This window comes from Gorilla gorilla, chromosome 2 (genome assembly GCF_029281585.2).
Source record: "Gorilla gorilla gorilla isolate KB3781 chromosome 2, NHGRI_mGorGor1-v2.1_pri, whole genome shotgun sequence".
Classification (NCBI taxonomy): domain Eukaryota; kingdom Metazoa; phylum Chordata; class Mammalia; order Primates; family Hominidae; genus Gorilla; species Gorilla gorilla.
Genome location: NC_086017.1, coordinates 62,373,643 through 62,397,782, shown reverse-complemented (window position 1 = coordinate 62,397,782; position 24,140 = coordinate 62,373,643). Strand labels below are relative to the sequence as shown.

The window sequence follows — 24,140 nt, the reverse complement described above, 5'->3', positions numbered from 1 at the left end:
GGTGGGACTTGCAGGTCACAGAGGCCTAAGCTGGCCACTCACCAGGAGGTGGAGGCTGAAGAATGAGGCATGCTTATCCCTCAGGAGCTCCTGGGGGGGCGAGGGTCAGCTCAGATTTGGGGCGGCCCCCATTCAGGGCCTGGTGCCTGTCCCAGCACCTGCAGCCCAAGGTCTAGCCAAGGCAGACATGAGGAAAGGAAAGCCGCGGGGTCTGAGTTGGGGTCAGGGCTAGTTTCATGGGTCATAGCTGGAGTCAGGCCCAGGTACAGTCAGGGGTCAGGCTCAGTGTCATGGTCAGGGCCAGAATCAGGATCAAATCGGATCTTTGCTAAGACCATGGGTCAGGCCCATGGGGCACAGCCAAGACCAGATCAGGGGTCTGACTTGGGCATCATTACCAGGCCGACTCGGGCACGGCAGGTGAGGCCGTCCCCCACGGTGTGGGCTGTGTCACAGGTACATGTCCTCTGGCCATCCCCTGTGCTTTTGCAGGTGGCATATGGGCTGCAGCCTCCATTGTTCTGAGTCAGGGACAGGAGAGGAAGGTATCAGTGGTTTCCACTACTTCTCTATCCCACTCAGCCCTGTGAAAGAGGCCATGAAGACCCCTGCTCAGCCCCCCAGATCCTATTTGCTACTGATTAAACTCGAGCTTGACGGGAGGATAGCCCACCCTGCAGAGGCCCTTAGGACCCTGCTGGAGGTGAGAAGGGCTGGTTCCTGCCTCAGTCCCCTCTCCTTCTCGTCAGTGAAGGAGGACAGGACTAGGGTCCTGACCTTAGAGCAGGGGTCCAGGAGCCCGCAGGTCCGGATGCCATCCCCGCTGTAACCCTCACGGCAGCTGCAGGAGACCTGTCCCCAGTCTTGATCAGTGGGGCTGCTGGGAGCCAACAGCTGGCCAGCACCCTGGGTAAAAGGGTCACCCCCCCTCCCCGGGCCTGCCCTGAAGGGAGGCCCCATCCTGTGAGGGCATGGCATGGCGCCCCATGTCCAACCCTGCCATGCTGACCTGCTGGGGGCCAGTGGGGATGCACTCGGCGTGAATGTGGCAGCCCCCGTGGTGGATGAGACAGCTGTTAATTTCTGGGGGAAGAGACACTGGGATGGGGGTGGCCCTTAGTGGTCCCCCCCTTCATCTGTCCTTTGTACCTTCATCTGTCCCACCCCCTCCTCTCTCAGCGCCCCCAGTCCCCACAAGTCCCATGTGCCCCTTCAGCCCTTCCTAATCTGACTCAGATCACTGAAGCCAGACCCCTAGCCCAACATAAACCCAGGTTAGGGGCCTAGTCTCACCCTGGCACAGCTCCCCGTCGCCCATGTAGCCATCCTGGCAGGTGCATGTCCGCTGCCCAGGTGCCACCTTGGTACAGTTGGCATGAGGGGAGCAGCCCCCATGGCCGTGGGCACAGGGGTCCACCTCTAAGGGGAGATGGTCCCAGAGAGTGCTCAGGAGCAGGCAGGGGCCAGAGGCAGGACAGGAGAGGAGGGCGTGAGAGAAAGGAAGAGGTCAGAGGGAAGGGTGAGTCCTGAGATGGGACAGTGAGGGGGGCTGGGCCTAGAGGAAGTCAAGGGGGCTCTGTGGGGACAGCCACTCCAAAATTTCAGGGAGGGCCCTGGGCATCCATGTGGCTAGACCTGAACAGAAGATGCCATTGCCGGAGTATCCCGCAGCACAGGCGCAGGTGGAGGCTCCGGCCGAGTCCCACACGCAGCTGAGAGGGGTGGTAGCAGCAGCTTAGCCCATGCCTGTCCAGCCGTGCCTTGACCCCCAGGCTCCCCGCCACTCGCCCACCTGCCCCAGGCTGGGCCCACTCACTTGGCATTGGGGTCGCACTTCCTAGGGCACTGAGGGCTGGTGATTTCTGGGGGGCAGGAGGAAGACTCTGGTCATTCAGACCCAGGAACAGCCTCCTCAGTAGCCACCTGCCCCCTCCCCATTGGGACCCACTCACTCTGGTCACAGCGGAGGCCCTGCCAGCCCACGTTACAGACACAGCTTCCGTCCCCTTGCAGCCCTTCCTGGCACAGCCCATGGGCACAGTCACACACTGCAGTGGTATAAAGGAGGACAGGAGTTGCCCAGTGCCTCCATCCTGTCCCAGCTGGGGTCTCCAGGCTGCTCTCTGCTGCCAGGAAGCCCACCCCCGCCCCTCCCCAGTCCTCACCTCCGGTGCAGTTGGGCCCGTAGCGGCCCAGCTCACACACCTCACAGGCCGTTCCATGGAAGCCCTCGTGGCAGTGGCACTCCCCGCTGCCCAGGAACCTGTCCTGGCACTGCCCATGGCCTGAGCACACCCCCCCTAGGCCCCCTGGGCACGGCTCACACAGCGTGCCAAAGAAACCAGGGCAGCAGTCCGGCACCTGTCGGCGTGGGGATGGGAGAGAGGGCGAGAGAGGCCCAGCAAGGTGTCAGGGGGAAGGGGAACGGGGGCATCTCAGGGCCACAGAGCCATGGAGCAAAACCCCTCAGAACCCCAGTCCCAGGGATGAGCAGCTCAGAGCTGAAAGAGACACAGAGATACCTCCTAAAACCCTCCCTCTGGCAGGCTGGGGAAACTGAGGCTCAAGCAAGGAAGGGCTGCACCCAGATCCCACAGTGAGGGGCCAAGCCAGGCCAAGTTGCTGCCCCTGGGGTTTCGCTGATGGAGCCAGCTCTGGACTGCCCTTTCTTCCTCTCACCATCTCCACTCCCTCTCCCTGGGGGAGCGGACACAGGGACAAACACTAGCCCTCTGACTTCAGACCTCTCTCCCATCTCCTTCCTCTGGGTTCTGGCCTCACCCTAGTCCCAGCCCAGTCTCTGCCCTTAAGATCCAAACTGGGCTCCAAACTGGGCTCCTCCCTGGGCCCCCACCCACTCCCACCTCCTTCTCTCTGGACAGGCTTGGGGTGGGGGCTTCAGGGCAAACCTGGATCTTCTTGGCACATGTGTAAGAGCAGCCCCGGGAGAAGGAGAAGCCAGATCGGTAGACACAGCTCTTCCTGGGTGTGTCCTGGAAACGGGGACAGGCAGGAGGGGTCAGCCAGTGGCTTGGGCAGGGGCAGGGCAGTGAATGGGGAGACAGACAGATGGACTACAGGTGTCAGGCAGCTGAGCAGAACAGCAGAAGGGTCAGAGAGGGACCAAGACAGGCAGACTGATGGGAGAGGTCGGACAGGATCCAAGCCTCTGGCCACAAGTCTGAGGGAGTCTCCCCTCAGCAGAGCCAGGCCAGCCCTCCAGACCTCTATGGGGACGTCAGCCACCCAGTTCCCTGTGCCTGGATGCCTGGGCCAAGCAAAACTGGGCTGGAGGGTGAGGGGATTGGGCACCTTGGAAGAAGTGAGGGCAGGCAAGGCAGGGACAGAGCTGCGCTAAGCCCAGTCTCACCTGCAGCTGGAAGCCCTGAGTGCAGCGGAATCTCCTGGTGCAGTTTACACATTTCTCCTAGAGGGAAAAAGGGTGGGGCATCAGGCAGTCCAGGCCTGGATCCCTGCCCTTCCTCCAGGACAGGCTGACCATGCGCCCCTCCCCACTAGTCAGGTCAGCTAGGCCCTCCCAGCTCTAAACTCCCGTGCCGGCCTTCCTCTGGCCCCAGCCTCTCACCCGCAGGGCCTCAGCGTGGCTATGCAGGCAGCGACTTGAGCCCACCGTCAGGACCCCCGACAGACCAATCAGCGAGCGGCCAGGGGCCTCCAGCACGGGGCCTTCCAGTGGCACATGGTTCACCTCAGGCTGGGGAGAGGGATGGAGGCTGAATCCACCCACCTACCACCCTCACCTGGCAGGGCTGTAAGGTCAGGCAGTACTCCAGGGCCGGGGGGCTCCCTGGAGCAGAGGTTAGAGGTTGGAGGCTCACAGCTAGGGAAACTCCAAAGGGAAGGGATCTTCAGGGGTAGGGGCCCAGGCTAGGGTCTCCTTGCTCCCTGACCCCCAAACCTGGCCACTGTGGTTGTAGAAGACGATCCAGTGGGCAGGGCCCAGGAGGGAGTTGCGGTGTCCACCCTTCCGCAGGGTTTCCATGGAGAGGGCCTCCCCCAGGACCACATGGTGCCGCACTGTGTCTGCGTCCTGGAAGAGAAGGAGCGAACCCAGGGGACTGCAGGATAACCAAGTGCCCTGGACAGCACGCCACACCCACTGTGTCCCTTCGTGGTGGGATTGGAGGCTCGCCCTCTGTGCCTTTGCCCTCCCTGCCATTGCCCCATCCCCATGGCCTCACCAGGTGGCTGCTGTTGCCCTGGGCCTCCAGGGAGCGGTTGGTGGGCACAAAGATGGTGTAGGCAGTGGCAGCCTCAATCTGGGGCACCAACCTATGGTGCTAGGGATGGGGTGGAGGTCAGGGATGGGCATATTAGTTGTCAGTCCTGACACTGGGAGCCAGCCAGGTCCCTCTGGACCTGGGGCACAGTGTCCCCCGAGCAGGCACATCCCCTCTTGCCAGCCTTCCGTACCTGCAGCAACTCCCGGAAGAGGCTGAAGGCAGGCACCAAGTCCAGCTGCTGCAGCAACCCCTGCCCACCGGGCACATCCCCTCGGGGGGGCAGTAAGACCTGGTACAGAGCACAGGGCCTGGTCAGTATGTCGTTGCTTCACGGCCTGCCTGCAAGTTTCCCTGCACACACCCTCCTCCTGCTGTACCTGGCTGAGGATGTGTAGGACACCGTTGGTGGCAAGGAGGTCAGCCACATCCACGCTGGCATTCTGCACCCAGACCCTCTGGAAGGCAGCAGCAGAGCTTAGCCACAGGTGGGCACAGATAGACCCTTAAAGGTGGGGCAGCCCCAACAGAGAGACTGCCAGGCACACAGGCACCCACAGGTGGTCCGCAGGCTGGCCCACAGGCTGGGTTCTGCACAGAAGCTCCTCCCAGGAGCTGACTCTGATCCTGAGTCAGACTCAGGACCCACCAGCTGGGCACACAGACCCTCCCCAGGGCCCGTGGTGACAGGGGCGGGTGTGCATGTGCAGACTCAGATGGACAGAGAGCCCCTGCAGGCAGTCACTCCTGGCCCAGCGACTCAGTGTCCATCAGCAATGCGTCCTGAGCACATCCTTTGAGCCCGGCTCTGGGCAGGGCGAGGGGACCCCAATCTCATCCCATGGGGCCTCTGATGTGGGAGAGCCTGCAGCCACTCAGGCTCCCTCCCATGCCCTACCTGGTCCCCTTTTCTGCCCAGAGTTCACCACATACCCCACTAATGTTGCGAATCTCCCAGCGTGTGGTGGGGTTCAGGGTGGCCACTTCCTGCCCACCCAGCCGGGCCAGCTCCTCCTCGAAGAGGGCACCCTGGAGAAAATGGGCCCTGACAGGGCACAGTTTAGGGGGGTCATGGAATCAGGTTAGTGTAACTTACCTTTGGGGCTGGGCCCACCCCAAGGGGTGAGTGCCTGCCAGGCTGAGGACTCTCCGGGGAGGGACTGGGTCCCGCAAGGAAGCCCCCTCCCACAGCCTGGCAATGGCGGCCCCACCTGACCAGGTTCGGCAGCATCCTTGGCTGCAGCCAGAAAGCTCGGTCCTCAGGGCTCAGCTGACGGACTGCAGCCTCGGAGGGCACCAGGGCTGTGACTCGGCGGTCGGCAGGAAGCGTGATGCCGGCACTCTGCACGCACACAGGGAGCAGGGGCAGGAGGAGTGAGGAAGGCAGCCATCATCTTCAGATCCCCTGCTCTAGGCTCCAGCCCTGCCCCCAACCTCCCACTCTTGGAGATGTTATATGGCACCCCTCCATCCAGGCAGGCCTCCTGGATTTGAGCCCTCAACCCCAGCATTCTGCCCTGTCCTACCTTAAGCCACTGGTAGAAGATGGAGAAGTGGGCATTTGCCTCCAGCTCCTAAGGGAAGGGAAAAGTCTGAGGTCACAGGACCAAGGGCAAATTCAAACCCCTTCCCCACCATGGATCCTGAGCAGTGCCCCTTTCCCACCTGAGGTGCTGGAGAAGGCTCCTTCCCAAGCACAGGGAAGACAGAAAACGAGTCTGAGCACCCCTTACCCGGAAGATGTCTCCATAACAGCTGAAGCCATCACCCCCAAAGCCAGGGGGGCACGTGCAGACCCGCTGACCTCCCCCCACTGCCCGGCAGGTGGCCTGGGGTGGGAGTGAGAAAGGGCCTCCATTCAGAACCAGATGGCAGCTGGGCCCCTCCCTCCCCCATCTTTCTGCCTGTCCAGCCACCCAGCCCCAGCCCCTGCCCCTTGCTCTGCAGCCACCCAGTCTGTGTTGATGGCACTCCTTCGGTGTGCCTAGCCCTGCTCCCCAGGACACTGGGCATTTAACACAAGCATTACCCATGCCAGGTGGATGCGAGGGAGCTCAGGGCTGTGGGAGCACCCAGGAGGCCCTGTATCCCCAGGAGCCAGAGCTGAGAGCAGGAGGAGCTAGCCAGGCCCAGGTGCGGCTTGCAGAGGCAGGGGTGTGGTAGAGTGGAGCAAGGGCAGGGGATGGCGAGGAGCTCAGCGCAGCCAAGGACAGTGGAAGTGAGGCAGGAGTGGAACAGAGAGACGAGGCTGGGCAGGGGCGGGTGAAGGGGGAGAGGAGTGACATGGTTGGATTTGAAGTTTAGAAAGATCTTAATCCTGACGGGATACAGAGAGACACCCAGAGATGGGGAGGGAGGGAGAGAGCTGCAGCCCAGGCTCACCCCAGAAAGCTTCCCCAGGGCTCTGAGCCTTGCACCCCCTTACCAGGCCATGGCAGCCGCCATTGCCTGCCCGGCAGGGGTCGATGGGGCTGCACTGGTAGCCATCCCCGGCAAAGCCCAGCTTGCAGGTGCATCGGCTCTGGAAAGGTTAGGAACAGACGGCCTTGTCTCATGATGAGCATCCAACCCTTTCTTCCTCCGTTACTTGGCTCTCTCTGGTCACTGCCCCCAGGGAGGTCTGCCCAGACCCCAGAGGAACTTCTCCCAGCCCTCCTCTCAGAGATCTGTGCTCCAGATGGGGAGACAGAGGCCCTAAGGGGAGACTGGCTCTCAGGATGAGTCCACGGAGGTGAGAGCATTCGCAGAGAAGCATCCATGGAGACTTGGTGCTCCTGCACTTGGAGCCTGGGGCCCTGCCAAGGCCATTGAGGCCAACAGCTTGTGGCAAGTGTGTAGGTACCTGCCAAGGCCAGCCCCAGGATAGTGGCTTAGATCCCACCTCCACCCCTGCCACCCTACTCAGCTGCTCTAGTCCCCCAACCAAATGCCAGTGCCCCTGGGCTTGTCTACACTGCAGGTGAGTGACCAGTGAGACCCCTCAGCTCTCAGGTGCCCTTGTTTGCACGTTGGGAGCATCTCACTGGCTCATTCAACACCTCTGTTCTGAATTAAGGCCCTAATGGGGTTTGGAGCTCCAGCTCTTACGCCTGTCAGTTCTTACCGCTAAGGCCCCACGTGCTGGTGCCCAGAGGCCACCTTGGAGTTGGGAGGACAGGGAGCCCCACAGGCCTGGCCATGCAGAGGCTGACCCTGACCAGCCAGGCCTGGCCTCCCACTTGGCGCGTTAGACAGTCTTCAATGCCTGTCCAAACGCTGGTTCACCAGTCCTGAAATGCTCCACATGGAAGGCTCCAGGTTCTGAGCTCCCGTGACTAGATTCAGACACTGCAAAGCTCCGGGGCTGGATTTCCATGAGGCTAAAGTTTTGGGGAGGTCACTCCCACGGGCAGGGGCTTTTCCTGCTTTGCTCAGTATCACATTCCCTACATCTAGAACACGGACTAGCATGGAATAGGTGCCTGAAAACACCTGGGAAAGCAATGAGCCAATGGATGAAGGAGCGAATCCCAGATGCTACTACTCAGCATGTCAGCACTGGGTTCTCACCTGCACCTGAGGTTCCAGACCCTGAGCACCTGACTCTGCATTCCAGGAGTCAGATGGGGCAGGAAGAGAGTCCCCCAGAACCAAGGCCCCCACCCCTTCTCTGCTGCACCTCACCTGCCCGGGGCCCACATAGCTGCAGAGGGCATCGGTGTGGCAGCCACCTCTCACGTCCAGCTCACACTCGTCAATAGCCACACAGACGCGGCCATCCCCACTCCAGCCTTTGTGGCATGTGCAGTGGTGGGTGCCCAGGGACCCAGGGACACACTCAGCCTGTGAGAGCCATGGATAAATAACTCAGGGACACAAGAATGTAGGCAGAGGGCCAGGGCATCCCACCTCCTGCCTCTGGGTCAGAACTTCAGGGAAGGAGCAAGGGGACTGACATTCTCTGAGCAGCCTCCACGGTCCGGGTGGGAGCAGGGGTTGCTAGGTGTGCAGGAGAAGCCATCACCCTCAAAGCCATCAAGACAGCGACATCTGGGGGTGGGTGAAGGAGGGGGCTCCAGTGAGCCTCAGGTATGAAAGGTCACGGGTGGGGCAGACAGAAGGTGTGGGTCCTCACCTGGCAACACCCTCCTGGCTAACACAGCGGGCATGCAGGTGGCAGTGCTGGGCCAGCCCTGTGGGCCCACAGTCCCCCATGGACTCGTTGCAGAACTGGCCACTGAAGCCAGGGGCACATGTGCCCTGCTGGCACACCCCCCCACTGCCTGGGCGGTTGTCGCAGAGACCATGGACACAGCCGCAGTCTGTATGGAGCAGATGGGAGCAAGGAAACTGAGAAGCAGGAGGCAGGGCTGGCTGGGAGCCAGGATGGGTTTGGGGGATATAGGGAGTGGGGCAGCCAGTACAGATTTGACTGCAGGGTGGAAAAATCAGAGGTTATCTCAGACTCAATGGGCAGGCAGATGAAATGTGAGGGGAGCATTCTGAGCTTTCAATTATCCCATTCTAGTTGCCCTGATCCCAACACCACCATCAGGAAGTTCTTCAGTGTGTCTGACCTAAGTCCCGCATACTTTAAATTAAGCCACAGTTCCCTTCCTGGCATGGGTGAAGCAGACAGCATCTCCTTTCTGTTCTCAAATCTTCCTCCACTCCCCTTGGCCTTCATCCCTCCTCCTGGGGCTTCATTTCCCTTCTTGAGAGCCCCCAGACCCATTTTTAAGCAGACCTTTTTTCTCCCTAGGAGGTGGCCTGAGCCAGGACCACCCACCTTCCTGGCATTGATCTCCATGCTTGTTTGGGTTCGAGCAGATGTGGCAGGCGATGCCCTTGTAGTCTGGGAAGCAGAGGCAGGCCCCGTTGCCCTGGATCCCATCACTGCACTAGAGAGTGAGCAGAAGGCAGGATCAGTCATGGGAAAGGGACTCTCTACATCCCCTCTCCCAACACCCCCTCCTTTCATGGGCTGGCTCTGAGCTCTTGCTACCCGTGAGAGCTCATCCTGGAAGGGATCTTCAAAATCACTGATGCCGCCAAAGACCTAGCCCCTAAAAGGCACCTGGCCATGGAGGCTTTATGAACAACATTTGCTGGATCCAGAAACACATAACTCCTGTGTTCTTCTATAGCCAGGTGCTAAAGTAACCCTGATATTACAAAGTGGTAAAAACAGAACACAAAAGAAAACTGCCAAGTAGCCTTTTTGGAAATAAATGCCAAAAAATCTATCTATCTATCTATTATTATTATTATTATTATTATTATTTTGGGATGGAATCTCACTCTGTTGCCCAGGCTGGAGTGCAGTGGTGCAATCTTGGCTCACTGCAACCTCCGCCTCCCAGGTTCAAGTGATTTTCCTGCCTCAGCCTCCTGAGTAGTTGGAATTACAGGTGTGTGCCATAACACCAGGCTAATTTTTGTATTTTTAGTAGAGACAGGGTTTTGCCATGTTGACCAGGCTGGTCTTGAGCTCCTGACCTCAAGTGATCTGCCCGCCTCAGCGTCTCAAAGTGCTGGGATTACAGGCGTGAGACATTGCACCTGGCCTCTCTAATTATTTTTAATTAAAATATGAGAAATAATTTGATCCAACTTTCCACTGCGTAGACATGAGAATCCCAAGGCCAGAGAGTGGCAGGCTTGGCCCAGACACACAGCCAGTCATTGGCCAACCGGTGAAGGAGTCCTTGTGTTCCCCATACCTCACCCCAGGAGGGGATGGGACTCACATTGCCTTTGCCATAGCAGGGGTTGGAGAAGCCCCCAGGACACTGCGTGCAGTCAGGCCCGAAAAAACCTTTGCAGCAGCCTTGTTCCTATAAGAGACAGAGCAGGTCCAAGAGGCCATCTGGGGCCATGCCCTCCCTGCCCAGGCTGCCTCTGCTCCCTGGCCCCATCTCCAGAGTGACGGAGTGGATAAGGTTTCTCTGGGACCCCTTTTCCACCGTTAGGCTGCAGTGCATCCTCTGAGGGAGGTAGCCCACTCAGCCCCAGCTTGGGGGCCCCCGAGGAACAGCAGGTGCCCAGGTGACCTGGGAGTGGGCACCCATGCCCACGCTTACCATGATGGTTTGGTTGCAGTAGCTGGCACAGCCCTTCTTTAGCACATTGAGCCCAGTTGGGTCATGGATGTAGACACACTCCTTGGGGAAGATGTCCTAGGGTGGGCCATGCAAAGCCAGTCAGTGGGTGTGGATTCTGGGCCAGCCCCTTTGCTAGGCAGCCCTGGTTAAGGGACCTCTGTCCCCTGGGTCCAGAACTCTCACCCTGGTCCAGTGGGGCTGCGAAGCACTTAGCCTCCACGTCTGATCTAGCCTCCCAGCCTCTGCTTCCCCCACCCACCCCTGTGACCCAGGGCAGAAACCTCAACAGGCAGTCAGGAGGCCCTGAGAGCTGGGCCAAGGTGTGCTCACCAGCTTCACACTGTTGGGGGGACACGTGCTGGTGTTCAGGGCTTGGCAGTCCACACAGGAGCCCTGGGCAGGGCAGGGGCAGGATGGGGAGAGGGCTTAGTCATTGTTTATTTACTCGGCAAACCCAGAGAAGGGAACATTGAGTGGGGATTAAGGGATGAGAAGAGCCAACCACAGGAAGCCCAGCACTGGCGTTCCAGGCAGAGGAGAGCAGGGGCAGAGGCCCTGAGCCGGGCAGAGCTAGAGTCTCTGGAAAATAGCAGAGAGGCCAGAGGCAGGCACAGAGTGAGTGAAAGGGGATGGAGCGGTGGAGGATGTAAGAGTTATCTCAGGCCAGGCGCAGTGGCTCGTGCCTGTAATCCCAGCACTTTGGGAGGCCGAGGTGGGTGGATCACCTGAGGTCAGAGGTTTGAGATCAGCCTGACCAACATGGTGAAACTCCATCTCTACTAAAAATACAAAAATTAGCCAGGCATGTTGGCGGACACCTGTAATCCCAGCTACTCGGGAGGCTGAGGCAGGAGAATCGCTTGAACCCAGAATGCGGAGGCGACAGTGAGTTGGGATTGCGCCACTGCACTCCAGCCTAGGCGACAGAGCAAGACCCTACCTCAAAAAAAAAAAAAAAATCTCAAAGATGGAATCATAGTCCTGGTGAGGGTGAGCGTGGGGGAAGCACAGGTGGGTCCTTGGGAGTCTGCCAGCAGGGCCTCAGAGCTGGCGTCAGCCCAGCCCTGACTTAGCGCCTCTCCCTGGGAAGAGGATTGCCGCTCCAGCGCTGACAGGGGTTAGTGAGTAGGGCCCTGGCCGTGCAGGCGAAGCTCACCGCCATGATCTTGTGCTGCTCCTCGCTGCAGTGCTTGGGCAGGATGGGCAGGATGGTCGGGGGCAGCAGGATGCCGTCCAGCATGTGGATCACGCCATTGGCGGCCATCACGTCTACCCTCTGCAGCGGGACCCCCTCGGGTCCCAGCAGGATGCGCCCCTGCAGCAGAGACCCACTGAGCCAACCCCCGGCCCGGCTGGCCTTGGCCCGGTGGGGCTGCCCACCTCCACCCCTGCAGCCCAGTTAGAGCAGACAGGCAGCTCAGTGAGCTGCTGAAGGCCCCGCTTGCCATACCAGCCACCTCTCCTTCAGCTCTGGCCAACGACACTGCTCCAGGCTGCGGGTCCTTACCCACATGGCTTCTGCCACATGGGGCAGCCCTACTGTGTGCTCCATGCTCCTTTTTGGAGTCCTCCCCCTTAACTCTCACTGGGCCCCAGCAGAGGAATTTGATCTCTGCCTGCTTCCTTCCCCATGACCCCGCCATGGCCTAGCAGTGTCCTGCCCACCACGGGGCTCGGAGCACACAAGGCTGAGAGGCCAAGTGGGCAGCTGGTCACCGCCAGCCCCACCATCCACCCAGGTGTCCGTGCACCTCACCTCCTCAGAGATGTTCACAGCCAGGACCTGGTTCGCCATGGTGAGGATCCGACCCTTGGAGATGAGCTTCTCAACGGTCAGCTGGGGCAAGGGACAGTGTGGCTTTAGGCTGGGCTCTGGCCACACCTTGGGGCCACGCCCAGTCCTGCCCAGGAGGCTCACAGCCACCCCCTTGGTCCCTAGGCTCTGTGCTATAGCAGAACAGATGAGAAGGGAAGGGAGATGGAGAAGAGATGGGGCCTTGGGGAAGTCCAGAACCTGCAGGCAGGCCCACCGGGTACAAGCTGGCCGCCCCCCAGAAAAAGACCTCGCACCTGGCCGTGGTTGTAGATGTGGTACCGCACCAACTCCTGCAGTTTAGAGAGACCCTGGCAGGCGAGAGAGGGTTTGGCTCCTGGAGGAACTGTGGGGGAGCGTGGAGGTCCTGGTGTCCCCAAACCCGCAGCCCCTTCTCCCGCTGACCTTACCGCTGTGAAGAGGTAGATCAGGCGGCCGTCACGCAAGCTGTCCACAGCCTCATTGCTTGGGGCAAAGACTGTGAAGGGCCCAGGTCCGTCCAGGATGGAGGGCAGCCCACAGTTCTGTGGCGGTGCAAGGGAGGCTCAGGGGGCTGCATGGCCAGCCTCCACCTCTGAGTCCTGCCTGGGCCCTGCCACCTTTGGCCTGCAGGAAACTCCCACTGAGTAAGTGGGAGACATGGGCAATGGGTCCATGCTACCACAGAACCTCAGGCGTGAGGACAGGCGCATGGGCAGAGGCCATGCTACTTCAGAACCCCAGGTCACTGTGGGGCAGAATCTGGGATAATGAGTCCTGGCTCAGAAGCCCAGAAGCCCACATGGGCTGGGACCCCTCCCCTGAGCTTACCTCCAGGATGGTTTCAAAGCGGCTGAAGGCCTCGGTAGAGGCGAGGATCTGTCCGATAGTTCTCTGTAAGGAGGGATGAGTGTGAGGGCCCCAGGGAAGGGGTGAGGCTGCTTCAGCCCAGCGGGGAGAAGCTGCGCTCCAGCCCTGAGTAGAATGGCTCCTGCCCACTCACTGCTCTCTGCAGGGGTCTGAGGTTACCCAGCAGCACAGGGGAAGGGAGGGGAGGATGCTGGCTCACCTTGGGATCCCCAGGGGTCCCAGAGGGGGCCTGCCACCGCAGGCCAGTGACCACGTGGAAGACGCCATTGGCTGCTATGTTGTTGGCCTTGTAGATGTTGAACGTCTGCTGGGGCTGGTCTTTGTACTTGTAGGAGTATTTCTGGTGAGACACAAGAGGTCTGGCCAGATCCCATATGCCAGCCCCCTGTCCGGAGGCTCCCTCCCACCTGCACACCCTTGCCAGGCTGTGACTCCTCTTGTCCCCAGGCTGAGGCTCCTCCCTCACCGTGAATTGGTTGAAGGTGACGGTGATCTCCTGCCCGGCCAGCGTCCACCACCTTCGTGTTTGTTGGGTCCTTGTGTCCTCCAGGATGTGCTGCCCTGCGATGATGTGCTGTCTACAGAGCTGCTGGGCAAGGGATGCCTGCAGACGCAAGGCGGGGAGCAAAGTGAGCCGGGGGGCCAGTCCTCTTCACACCACCTCTACCCAGCAATGGAGGGGACAGGATGCATCCCAGGCCCTGATGCCTTCCAGGTGGCCCTGAAGACTGGGGACGCATCCAGGCGAGGAGGTGAGGGCCAGTGGCCAGCTCCACCATGGGGAGGGGCTTACATTCATGGTCCTGGAGGAGAAGGAGGAGACGGATGGCACCAGCACGGTGAAAGGGCCCGCTGTGGTAAGGATCTCCCGGCAGCCCTGGTCTGGGGGGCAGGGCGAGGGAGCATCAGAAGGGAGCTGGGGAGACCCTGGGGGTCTCAGAAGACCTTCGGGCATCAGACCTGGTGTGGGGGAGTTGGGGTGGGGGTATTCGCCCTAGATTTAGGGTAGATGGGGGCCTCGAGATTGGAGAGCAGCTCCCACCCCCTGCATGCACCCCCCACAGCCACCTGTTTGTTCCCACAGCCCTGGGCAGAGAAACTGGAATCTGCAGAGGCAGCTCCTCCCTCCCTGCCAGCTGTGCTGGGGGTGAGGGGTCGGGTGGTGGGCAAGCAGTGGGGTCACGCACCCATCATGGCCACGGCGACCCTCAGCTGCAGGAACACCCGGCCTGTCTGCGTGGCCTTCTGCACCTCGTGGAGCAGGTGTCCGTAGCAGGCACGCCCATCCCCCACCTCGCTTTCCCTGCACACACAGCTGGGGGCCCAGGGAGAGCCAGTCAGGGCGGAGGCTGAGGCCCCCCCCCGCATCCCCCACGCCTTCCCACAGGGGGCACGCTTGCCCAACCCACTGTCTCTGCTCCCAGGCGCCTGTGCTCACCTGGTCTTCCCATCAGCGGTCACCTGGCAAGTGGCAGACCGGTCGCAGGAGAAGGGGGAGCAGAAGGCGAAGCAGCCCGCAGAAGCGTTGCTGTTGATGCTGACCAGGCCTGGCCGGCAGGTGCAGAAGGCCTGGCCCCCGACAGGGCAGGAGGGGAACACCACGTCCAACCCCAAGAACCACTGGTGTCTGCCCTACCCATAGAGCCCTGCTCAGCCCCTCCCTGAAGAGGACCCTTATCCTCTCCCCACTTTACAAGTGGGGAAACTGAGGCTACCAGAAGGCCTGTGACTTGCCCAGGGTCCCACAGCCAGTGTTTGGATGCACTGTGGGGACAGTTCCGGCCTGGGACCCTGGCTCACCTGGCCCGGCTTCTGGTACACACACAAAGTAGAGTTGCTGGGGCAGCCACCAAGGTTGTCAGTGCATGGGTCCTTGGGCAGACACACCATCCCATCGCCATGGTAGTTCTCAGGGCAGTGACACTGAGCCTGCCCCTTGGGGCTCACCGAGCACTGGGCCAGCAGCGAGCAGGGTGATGGCCAGCAGGGGTTGGGGGCTGCCAGGGCAGAGAGAGAGCCCAAGTGAGCCAAGCACCCAGGAGCCCTGTCTCCACCACAGCTTTCACCAGGAAGGCCGGGGCCAGCAGGCTGACCTAGGCCTTGAGGATAGGCTCCCCTTAGGAATGGCTCTCCCTCCTTGTGAATTACGTTGCACTTGCTGGGTTAAAGGATGCTCTCCCAGCCCCTGCCCGCCCTGAGCTGAAGTCCCTGGCCTCTGAGTCCAGGCTCACCTCGGCATTCACTGCCCTGCTGTGTGTAGCCGGGCAGGCACCTGCAGCTGGGAGCCTCTGCGGAGCACTGGGTGTTCTGGGGACAGCGCAGCTCCTGGCAGACGGGCAGCTCTGCGCAGAGTGGAGAGAGCACTGATGAGCCCAAGCCCAGGCTGGTGAGGAACACAGGGGCAAAGGGGCCTTGCCTGTTCTGTGTGACTTGGAGCAGGGCCCTGACCTTGCTGGGCCTCTGGACAGTGGAGGTCTCAGATGACACCCCTTCCCCAACTAGGCTCCAGGCAGAGGTCCTGCTGAGGCTCAGGCCCCATCCTCACTCAGTCGGCCTCTTTTGCTCTGGCCACAGGGACCTGCTGCCCTAGGCTATCCCAGTGGCGCTGCTCACCTTGATCACAGTGAGGGCCAGTGTATCCAGCAAAGCACAGGCAGCTTCCATCCCCACGTGGCCCATGGTTGCACACTCCGTGCACACAGCTGCACACTGGGAGGGACACACAGAGACAGATGGGACCCCAGCCTCTCCCAGGCACACACTGGGACGTCGGGTCCCTGCTGTCTGTATTTTTAGAACTCAGCTCGGGCAGGTACAACCTTAAGAGTACAGAGCTGTAATGCAGGACCACAGGGGTGCTGGGAGACCACAGAAGGCACTGGCCCGGCCTGGGGCTCACAGAGGGCTTCCTGGAGAAGGCCTCTCAGGGGAGTAGCATGTGCAAAGGGCTGCAGGTGTGATAAAACAAAGCACATGTTCCTGAAAGGGATGTGCAAATCTGAGGGGCTGGGACAGAGGCTGAAGGGACAGGTGGGAGCTGGTTGTAGGGACTGCATCCGCGTGGGCCCCCAGGTGGACGCTGGCCGTGCCCTCTTGCCTTTTAAGCACTCACCCGATTGGCAGTCAGGCCCGAACCGGTTGGGGTCTTGGCACTCCTGGCAGGCTGAGCCGCGGAAGTTTTCCTGGTGGTGGATGCACCAAGTCAGCGTGGCCCCTCTGAGCCTCCACCCCACCTTGCCCAGCCCTTACCTGGCACACACAGGTCCCATTCCTGTCCATGCCATCCAAGCAGGTCCCGTGGCCATTGCATGGGGTCTCAGCGCCCCCAGGGCATTCTGTGGACCCCCACAGTACTCAGCTCTGTGCCCAGAACCCTCCGCTTACCCTGACCCCAGCAGCTCTGGCCAACCGCAGACTCGGCCCCTCCCCCAGGGAAGCAAGAGCGAGGGGGCCGATCCTTGGAGGTGCTCGGTGAGTATTAATTAAACAAAGAAGTTGAAGGGGAATGCAGGTGGCTCCTGCAGAGGGCTTGCCCAGAGCTGGGGCTGGGTGGGAGGCGCAAGGCGGGGTCCCCCTTTCTCCCATACCATAGCACCGGGAACCCCAGTAGCCAGGGCAGCAGGCCTTCTGCACCACTTGCTTCCGGCACTTCCGTCTGCAGCCGCTCATGGACACCATAGAGCCCCCTAGCTGTACTTCGTAGCTGGGGGCAGAGGGTGGGCAGGGTGACGGAAAAGGCTCCCTTGCACAGCCCCCACCCAGCCTCCCCACATTGGCTTCCGGGGCTCCCACCCACCTCCCTGCTCTGCCTGGCCCAGAGCTGAGCACAGGGCCTAGCACATAGCAGGTGCCCCATAAACCCCTCCTGCCCCTCGCCTTTACCCCTTCCTCCCCGCCTGTCTCTGCCACCCAGGAGGGGCCACAGGGGCATGGATAAGTGAGTGCTTCTCCTCATTTCGTGGGCCTGTCAGGTGGTGGGGAGTCCCTGCCACCCCACAGGATGCTCCTGGACACAGGCAAGGACAGGGGTGGCCCGCACCGGCAGTCCTGGGTTATCTGATCCGGGAGCTCCCGCAGCCAGCCTGAGGGACACGTCTGCTTCTTGATGGCCGCGCACGAGGTGCAGGGTACATGAGTGACAAACGTGGTTTTCACATCACAGCCTTTGAACAGCACCTGGGGCCACAGGCAGGGTGTGGTCAGGGGCCTGGACCCCACGCCCAGTCCCGACCCTGTCCTCAGTGCTGCAAGGGCTCACACCCCTCCAGCTGCCACTTCCCATCTGCTCAGGGGTCAGAGTAAGCAGAGGGTTCTGGGCACAGAGCTGAGTTCTGTGGGGGTCCACAGAATGCCCTGGGGGCGCTCAGTGGGAATGCAGTGCAGATGGGGAAGGCCCTGTGAAACCTGTCTGTTACAAGTTGTTAATGTCACATTGAGTCCTTATGTGCCCGGCCCAGAAGGCTCTGAGTCCACACCCTCTGACACTAGAGAATCTAGCCACATTGCTCCCCCAAGCCCATTTCAGGTGAGAAAACTGAAGCCCAGGACATGGCCGCTGCCCAATCTCGTCCAGGAACAGGGTGTGAACCAGGGACTAAACCCAGATTCCCAGCCTAGTGCTCACTTTTGCCTTTTGTTTAAAGATAAAGAAACAATAAATGACAGAGCTGATGCTGTCTTGGGAGGACATGGCGACTCCATCCTCAACTCATGGGCACAGGCACGATGCCGGCTCCAGCCATGCACCGTGGGGCTGGACCTCCAGCCACCACTCTGCTCTGAGCATTTTCCCACGTTGCTACCAAATGACCCTCTCTAACCAAGCGCAAGGGCTTTCTCCGCTGCCCAGGAATCAGAGACTAAGGACCCCGGCCCTGAGAGGCTGGGCTCACGTGAGCAGCTGTGTGCAGGGACTCTGGTCTGCAAGTGTTTGGGCTGGGCAGTCACAGGAGACAACGGGCCATGCCAGCCTCTGAGGAAACCCAGGGCATCCTGGCTGGGGCCCCAGGTGGTTTCCTGAGGGAGGTGGTCATTGACTTGGGACCTGAAGGATGTATGAGAGTTGGTCAAGGACAGTGCTCCTGGCCTAGGGGACAGCAGAAGCAAAGGCCGGGAGCGGAAAGAAGTAAAAACAAATGTGTGACAAGGCAGGCAGTGGCCCGAGGGGAGGCTGGAGAGGGGCTGGCAGCTGGGGTGCAGGAGCTCCGTAAACCTGGGTGAGGCAGAGTCCAGGGCAGCCCCATGACTCAGTTTATGATTTTTTGTCTTTGAGAAAGGGTCTCGCTGTGTCGCCCTGGCTGGAGTGCAGTGGTGTGACCCTAGCTCACTGTAATCTTGAACTCCTGGGCTCAGGCGATCCTCCTGCCTCAGCCTCCCGAGTAACTGGGACTACAGGCATGTGCCACTGTGCCTGGGCAGTTTGTTTTAAATTGGCCCTCTGGCTGCTGCATGGAGAATACAGTCGCAGGGGCAGGTGTGGTGGGAAAGAGGCCATCATTACCTGAAGGTGGCCTGGGCCAAAGCAGGGACAGTGGAAATGGATTGGGAGATATTTGAGAGGGCTTGGGGTGGTGAGATGAATTGGCAGAAGGTCTCAGCAACTGGGTGGGGCGTGGAAGATGTGAGGAGTCCAGCCTGCCACCACGGCATGGGCACAAGGATGCTGACAAAAGCCCCAGGCCTGGAGTCCCATTCACTGGCCTGCCATAGCTCCTGGAAGTCCACCAGCCTTCTACGGCAACAAAGTCCCAGCAACCTTCAGCACTGAACCCAGGAGGCGTGAAGCTAAACTCCCAGTTCTAGTGGGAGGAAGTGGCATAGGGAAGGGGCATAGGGTGGAGGGGAGGTGTTTGGGAGGCTTTGGGCATGGCCCAGAGAAGTGGAGATGTTCTCATCTTGAAAAATGCTGACCACACTGTAGTCCAAAGGGAGTGACCCCAGAACATCCCTTTCCTGGAATAATTTACAGATGTGTGGCTTCTCAAAGCAAGAGAAAAGGAGAAATGGTGCCCCTGACACTTTCTTATGGCAAATACCAGGGCCCCAGAGCCTCTGTGCTACCGTGATTTGGCCTTTTCCGCTCATGCCTCTGCGGTCTGCAAACAGGGAAGTTGCTCAGAGCAGCCTGTGTTGAACGGCGGAGCTGGGATGTTGTGGTCTCGTTCCCCATCCTGAGGCTCGCCTTTGCTGAGCCAGGGAGTGACTAGGAAATTGGGTAACTTGAGGGCTGAGCAGCTGCTGGCTCAGGGTAGAGGCTTGGCAGGAGGTGGGCTCCCCTCAAAGCCACCTGGCCAGCTGGGCAAAGCTGCCAGCGCGGTCACCATTCTGGCTGTGGACCAGCTCTTGGAGGAATGGTGGTCAGCTCTGGATAAGGGCTCAGGCTGAGTAAGACTGTGCTGGTCGCACTCTGAGACAGTCAGGGCTAGATGGAGCGATGGGTGAGTTAGGGCCCAGAAGGAAGCGGGAGCTCTGGGGCCTGGTGTGGACACTCACTCACAGGACCTGGGTGTTTGTAAACGTGTGTGAAATGCTGATGAATGGTAAGCCTGCTGCCACATCAGCGCTTCTCCGAGACCACAGCCGAGGGGCCCTGCCTCCGCCGCATGGCCTGGAAGGAGCATCGGCGGTCTGAGCCCACATCTTGCCGTTGGTCCAGCTGGGTGGAGTGAGGCTGGATCACGGCCTGAGTGCTGAGTCAGATTCCCTCCTTCCTGGGGGCACCTCGGGACTGAGCCAGAGCGGGTGCTGTCTCCCCCCACCCCACACCCCCCGCAGACCTGATTTTGCAATGTCTGCTTCCCACAGAGCTGCTGCTGGGGGAAGTTGAGGAGACACGAAGTGTGAAGTCTTTGGTGAGAAGGTGGATGAAATTCTCCCAAGCTGGGACCTGGTTCATGGGGACTTTTTAAGGCTGAGAGCCCAGAATCCAAACCCTGTCAGAGAGGAAGGAACCCCAAACTGCTTCCCCCTACCTTCGGTCAGATCAGGGAGGGTGCAGGGCTGGGTGCAGGGAGACGAGACCGTGCTCGTCTCCCGCCACAGGCTCCACCGCACACACCTAGCCACGTGCCCTCGGTAAAAAGCTGCTGAATGGACAAATGCTAAGGGCCTTCCAGGAAAGCCTTCCTGCCTCGCTGCCCAAATCCATCTTCACTCCAGTCCTGTTGCTGCCCTTACTGAACAGGTTACCCGGGACATCGTTTCCCCTCAGAGCTTCCACTCCTAATATAGTTGTTCCTTGGTGTCTATGGGGGACTGGTTCCAGGACCCTCCTCAGATACCAAAATCTGTGGATGCTCAAGTCCCTGGTATAAAATGGAATCGAGGCTGGGAGTGGTGGCTCACATCTGTAATCCCAGCACTTTGGGAGGCCGAAGAGGGTAGATCACCTGAGATCAGGAGTTTGAGACCAGGCTGGCTAACATGGAGAAACCCCGTCTCTAATAAAAACACAAAAATTAGCCAGGTGTGGTGGTGTGCACCTGTAGTCCCAGCTACTTGGGAGGCTGAGTCAGGAGAATCCCTTGAAGCTGGGAGGCAGAGGTTGCAGTGAGCTGAGATAGCGCCACTGTAATGCAGCCCGGACAACAGAGCGAGACACCATCTCAAAAAAAAAAAAAAAAAAAAAAAGGCATCGAATTCACATATAATCTATGCACATCCTCCCGTATACCTTAAGTCATCCTTAGATGACTTATAATACCGAATACAATGTAAATGCTATGTACATAGAAAAGTCTGAACATGGGGTTGGGCACGGTGGCTCACACCTGTAATCCCAGCACTTTGGGAGGCTGAGGCAGGTGGATTACCTGAGGTCAGGAGTTACAGACCAGCCTGGCCAACATGGTGAAACTAAAAATTCAAAAATTAGCTGGGTGTGGTGGCGGGCGCCTGTAATCCCAGTTCTCGGGAGGCTGAGGCAGGAGAATCGCTTGAACCTGGGAGGTGGAGGTTTCACTGAGCCGAGATCACGCCACTGCCCTCCAGCCTGGGCTACAGAGCGAGACTCCACCTCAAAAGAAAAAAAGTCTGAACATGTTCAGTAGAGATGCCATTTTATTTCCTGAATATTTTCAATCCAGGGTTGGTTGAACCCAAGTACAGGGTGCACAGATACAGAGGGCCAACTGCACTTACAGTGTCTCTCGGCTATGCAGGGTGCTGGGATAGAGGCCATGTAGCTATGTTAGAGTGGCCAGCACTGCTGCAGCCCCATCCACAAGGAGTGGTCAGAGCCATAGGTCTCTGACAAGGAAAAAACTCGAATCTGAGGCCCCTCACTGACCTCTGTCCTCACTGCCCAGAGCATGAGGAGGTGGCGGAGGCCTTTGAAATTCCCTTGCATGGTACACAGGGGGAAACTGAGTTAAGGGGAGGGCAGGAGCTTACCTGCAGGGCTCTCAGCACAGCCCTGGAACCCTTGGCTCTTCCCCCATCACTGTCGCCTTCTCAGCCTCATATCTTCCTGTCCCCAGCCCTGGCCTGGTCCTGAAGCTGGTGAGGCCCTTCTCCCTGCTGCCTCTCTGAGGGACCACAGGCATCCAAGAGAAAGCGCCTGATGGTGGCAGGGGGCCTAGGCCCCTGGCTGGACTGCCTGTGGGATCCTGGGCAAGTCCTCCCCGCTCTGGACTTTAGTCTGCCCATCTGTGCCATGGGGATAGTGGTTGCTGCCCCAGGAGGCAGACACGCTCAGCCTCACAGGAGAGAGACTACCCCCATCACCAGGGTGGGAGGCTCTTCCAGAAGCTCCCAGAGGCCCCTACCATGGGGCCTGAGCAGACCTGCAGCCAGGAGCCTGTCACAGGGACCTGACCGAGGGGCTGGCTGTGGCTGCATACCAGGACCCTGTCTGCTCGCCAGCACACATGGATGGCCATCACAGGCAGGGGTTTGGAGCATGGCTTTAGAGTGGGAATGGCCTGTCCCCGTCATCCTAGGGCTTTGGGTTCCTCACGAGGAGGACAGGAGGAGTTGCCCCGAGGCTGTGAGGATTCAAGGGGACCTTCCCGGGGCTGTGGCTGCTCTGTGGCAGCTCTGAGGCTGAAGTGTGTCCTTGCCAGCTGCTCATAACCCCGGACACTGACGGTGAGTGACTCATTCTGCTTCCCAGTACTCTTGGGGCTGGACACAGGCACACACATGTGCACACACATGCCTCACGTGAATCTGTAGTCCTCGGGGGTTGGAGGTGATCACATCTTCAACCCCCAGGTGAGGGCCACATAAGACCTGGGCCTCCGTCTGGGCCAGAAGGGCAGGACGGGCCTGCCTCTGTACCCTTCAGCTGCAGGCTGGGGAGCCCCGGCCCCACACAGTCAGAGGAGGGTGGGCTGACACACCCCTGAACCCTGGGTGGCTGGACGCAGACCTCAGACTGGGGAGGTGGGCACAATAGCCAGCCCCTAGGCCTGCTAAGAGGCCAAACAGGCGCCAGCTGCGGTTTCTCCCCAGGCCCCTGCCCCTCCATGTCAGTCCCTCCCTGTTCCCACCGCTGGCCGGCAGGGCCCGGACGCCGTGTGCCCCTGCGACTGGCTCACACTTACCTGCCCCCTGACGAAGCTGAAGCCTGCCAGGCAGAAGGCCAGGAGGCAGAGTGGGAGGAGGCCCCGGGGCCCCGCCATGGCTGGTGGGCACGCTGTCCAGGACAGAGTCGGGGCGTAGGGAATGAGCTCTAGGAGGCAGGCACAGCACAGGCAGGCGGGACGGGGCGGGCAGTGGCCTTAAAAGCAGCCCGGAGGCCCCGCCAGCTCACCCCCACAGGAACCCGCCAGGATTTCCTCCTGCGTATCAGCAGCCTGCAGGCGGAAGGGAAGGTGCTGGCCACTGACCCCCCATGGGCGGCCTGAGCCCTGCTCGGGGCTTCCCGGCTGGGACCCTCCTGGCATCACAACCTGGAAGTCCAGGCCACCATGAGCCCCGGGACCTGGGCTCTATCAGAGGTTCTGAAGCAAATCCAAAGGCACACGTGAACGAGTCTCCCGCCTGCGAGCCCAGTGTGTTTCATTCAGAGGCTCTTGGGGTGCTGGTCGGCGGAAGGCAGGGCAGCCCCTGAATGGGTCTGTCTGTTCCTGCCTCCACCTTTCCAACTCCAGGGCGCTCAGGGGGCTCTGACTCGCTACAGGCACCCTGCTAGCCCACCAGACCCGCATCCCCTCACCAGCACCAGCCACTCCTGAGCCGCTGGTCCTGCCCGCCAACCCCCATCCACCCTCCCTGCCTCCCTATCTGCCGTCCACTCAGCAGCCCATGCTCAGCCAGCTTGCTGCAGCACCTCCAAACCCCTCTCCAGCTGGCTGGTCTCTCTGAACTCTCCCCAGACATGTCTGCTCCAGCCGCGCAGGCCTCTCTGCTCCTTCAGTGAGCTCTCCCGGCATGTGCTGCTACCCCAGATTGTCACTCTGGCTCCTTCTCACAGGTGGTCTCAGGTCAAGGGCCACCACTTCAGAGCGCCTCCCTGGTCTCAGCCTGCAGGTGGCTCTGCACCTGGTTCACCTGGCAGCACCAGCCACCAGCTGACATTGGCTTGTTTCATTTGTCTCCCCTGGAACATTGGCTGTGGAAGAGTAGGGACACTGTCTGGCTGATTCGCACAGTGGATGCTCAATACACGTGTGCAGAAGGAATGAATGAATGGAGGTGGCTACTTTTATGATCCGTTACTGGTGGGGAAACTGAGGCTCAGAGGGGCTGGGTAGCTTGTCTGAGGTAATCAGTTTTCATATCCAATCCCAGGGCTACTGTCTGAAGCCACCGCTGCCTGCACAGCCAGCACCCTCAGGAGGTGCAGTGGGCCCAGGCTGAGGGCCTCTGCGTGCCAGGGCTGCACGTGGTGGGCCTTGCCTCCAGTTGTCACTACCCCCAACTGCAGATGGCGTAACAGTTGGGGAGACAGGAGTGAGCCAGAGCCTGGTGGCCATCTGTAAATGCTTTGGTAAAGGCCAGGTTGGGGAAAGTTTCTCCTCCCCAGCACACCTCCACTCCCATCAGTTTGGAGGGGCCTTCAGGCAGGCCTGAGATCTGGCTGGGATGGGGGTTGCAAGGGGAGACCCTCCCCACATTCCCCACACCCACAGTCTTCCTGGGTGAAGGGTCCTCCAGGCAGGACCCCCACTCTGCTGGCACCAAGGGAAACTGAGGAGCAGAAGCAGGCCT

At 60.2% G+C, this 24,140-nt stretch overlaps 1 protein-coding gene across 4 annotated transcripts in view; it reads right to left on the bottom strand.

The window, feature by feature from the left end:
* Positions 1 to 22,717, bottom strand: part of STAB1 (stabilin 1) — a 28,833-nt gene extending 6,116 nt beyond the window's left edge. For 2 of the 4 annotated variants that reach the window (XM_004034284.5, XM_019023248.4), the window contains exons 1-46: positions 22,532 to 22,707; positions 17,026 to 17,162; positions 16,574 to 16,689; positions 16,236 to 16,321; positions 16,099 to 16,168; positions 15,600 to 15,695; positions 15,218 to 15,328; positions 14,787 to 14,983; positions 14,425 to 14,555; positions 14,174 to 14,301; positions 13,780 to 13,868; positions 13,453 to 13,590; positions 13,186 to 13,326; positions 12,948 to 13,010; positions 12,548 to 12,661; positions 12,395 to 12,448; positions 12,081 to 12,161; positions 11,481 to 11,639; positions 10,655 to 10,717; positions 10,304 to 10,399; positions 9,971 to 10,057; positions 9,010 to 9,121; positions 8,356 to 8,542; positions 8,177 to 8,270; positions 7,905 to 8,063; positions 6,667 to 6,762; positions 5,975 to 6,070; positions 5,768 to 5,815; positions 5,453 to 5,583; positions 5,175 to 5,286; positions 4,622 to 4,699; positions 4,435 to 4,533; positions 4,203 to 4,301; positions 3,920 to 4,051; positions 3,587 to 3,715; positions 3,371 to 3,427; positions 2,910 to 2,993; positions 2,166 to 2,361; positions 1,953 to 2,048; positions 1,817 to 1,862; positions 1,636 to 1,712; positions 1,294 to 1,419; positions 1,010 to 1,083; positions 778 to 852; positions 399 to 521; positions 43 to 90 (exon numbers count right to left, since the gene is read on the bottom strand). In XM_004034284.5, coding sequence (XP_004034332.4) covers positions 43 to 90; positions 399 to 521; positions 778 to 852; positions 1,010 to 1,083; positions 1,294 to 1,419; positions 1,636 to 1,712; positions 1,817 to 1,862; positions 1,953 to 2,048; positions 2,166 to 2,361; positions 2,910 to 2,993; positions 3,371 to 3,427; positions 3,587 to 3,715; positions 3,920 to 4,051; positions 4,203 to 4,301; positions 4,435 to 4,533; positions 4,622 to 4,699; positions 5,175 to 5,286; positions 5,453 to 5,583; positions 5,768 to 5,815; positions 5,975 to 6,070; positions 6,667 to 6,762; positions 7,905 to 8,063; positions 8,177 to 8,270; positions 8,356 to 8,542; positions 9,010 to 9,121; positions 9,971 to 10,057; positions 10,304 to 10,399; positions 10,655 to 10,717; positions 11,481 to 11,639; positions 12,081 to 12,161; positions 12,395 to 12,448; positions 12,548 to 12,661; positions 12,948 to 13,010; positions 13,186 to 13,326; positions 13,453 to 13,590; positions 13,780 to 13,868; positions 14,174 to 14,301; positions 14,425 to 14,555; positions 14,787 to 14,983; positions 15,218 to 15,328; positions 15,600 to 15,695; positions 16,099 to 16,168; positions 16,236 to 16,321; positions 16,574 to 16,689; positions 17,026 to 17,162; positions 22,532 to 22,609 — 4,809 coding nt within the window. In that variant the 5' untranslated portion in view covers positions 22,610 to 22,707. Of the gene's footprint in view, positions 1 to 42; positions 91 to 398; positions 522 to 777; positions 853 to 1,009; positions 1,084 to 1,293; positions 1,420 to 1,635; positions 1,713 to 1,816; positions 1,863 to 1,952; positions 2,049 to 2,165; positions 2,362 to 2,909; positions 2,994 to 3,370; positions 3,428 to 3,586; positions 3,716 to 3,919; positions 4,052 to 4,202; positions 4,302 to 4,434; positions 4,534 to 4,621; positions 4,700 to 5,174; positions 5,287 to 5,452; positions 5,584 to 5,767; positions 5,816 to 5,974; positions 6,071 to 6,666; positions 6,763 to 7,904; positions 8,064 to 8,176; positions 8,271 to 8,355; positions 8,543 to 9,009; positions 9,122 to 9,970; positions 10,058 to 10,303; positions 10,400 to 10,654; positions 10,718 to 11,480; positions 11,640 to 12,080; positions 12,162 to 12,394; positions 12,449 to 12,547; positions 12,662 to 12,947; positions 13,011 to 13,185; positions 13,327 to 13,452; positions 13,591 to 13,779; positions 13,869 to 14,173; positions 14,302 to 14,424; positions 14,556 to 14,786; positions 14,984 to 15,217; positions 15,329 to 15,599; positions 15,696 to 16,098; positions 16,169 to 16,235; positions 16,322 to 16,573; positions 16,690 to 17,025; positions 17,163 to 22,531 lie in introns of all 4 variants that reach the window. The other 2 variants (XR_010132668.1, XM_019023246.4) reach the window with 2 other exon arrangements.
* Positions 22,718 to 24,140: the final 1,423 nt, after the last annotated feature.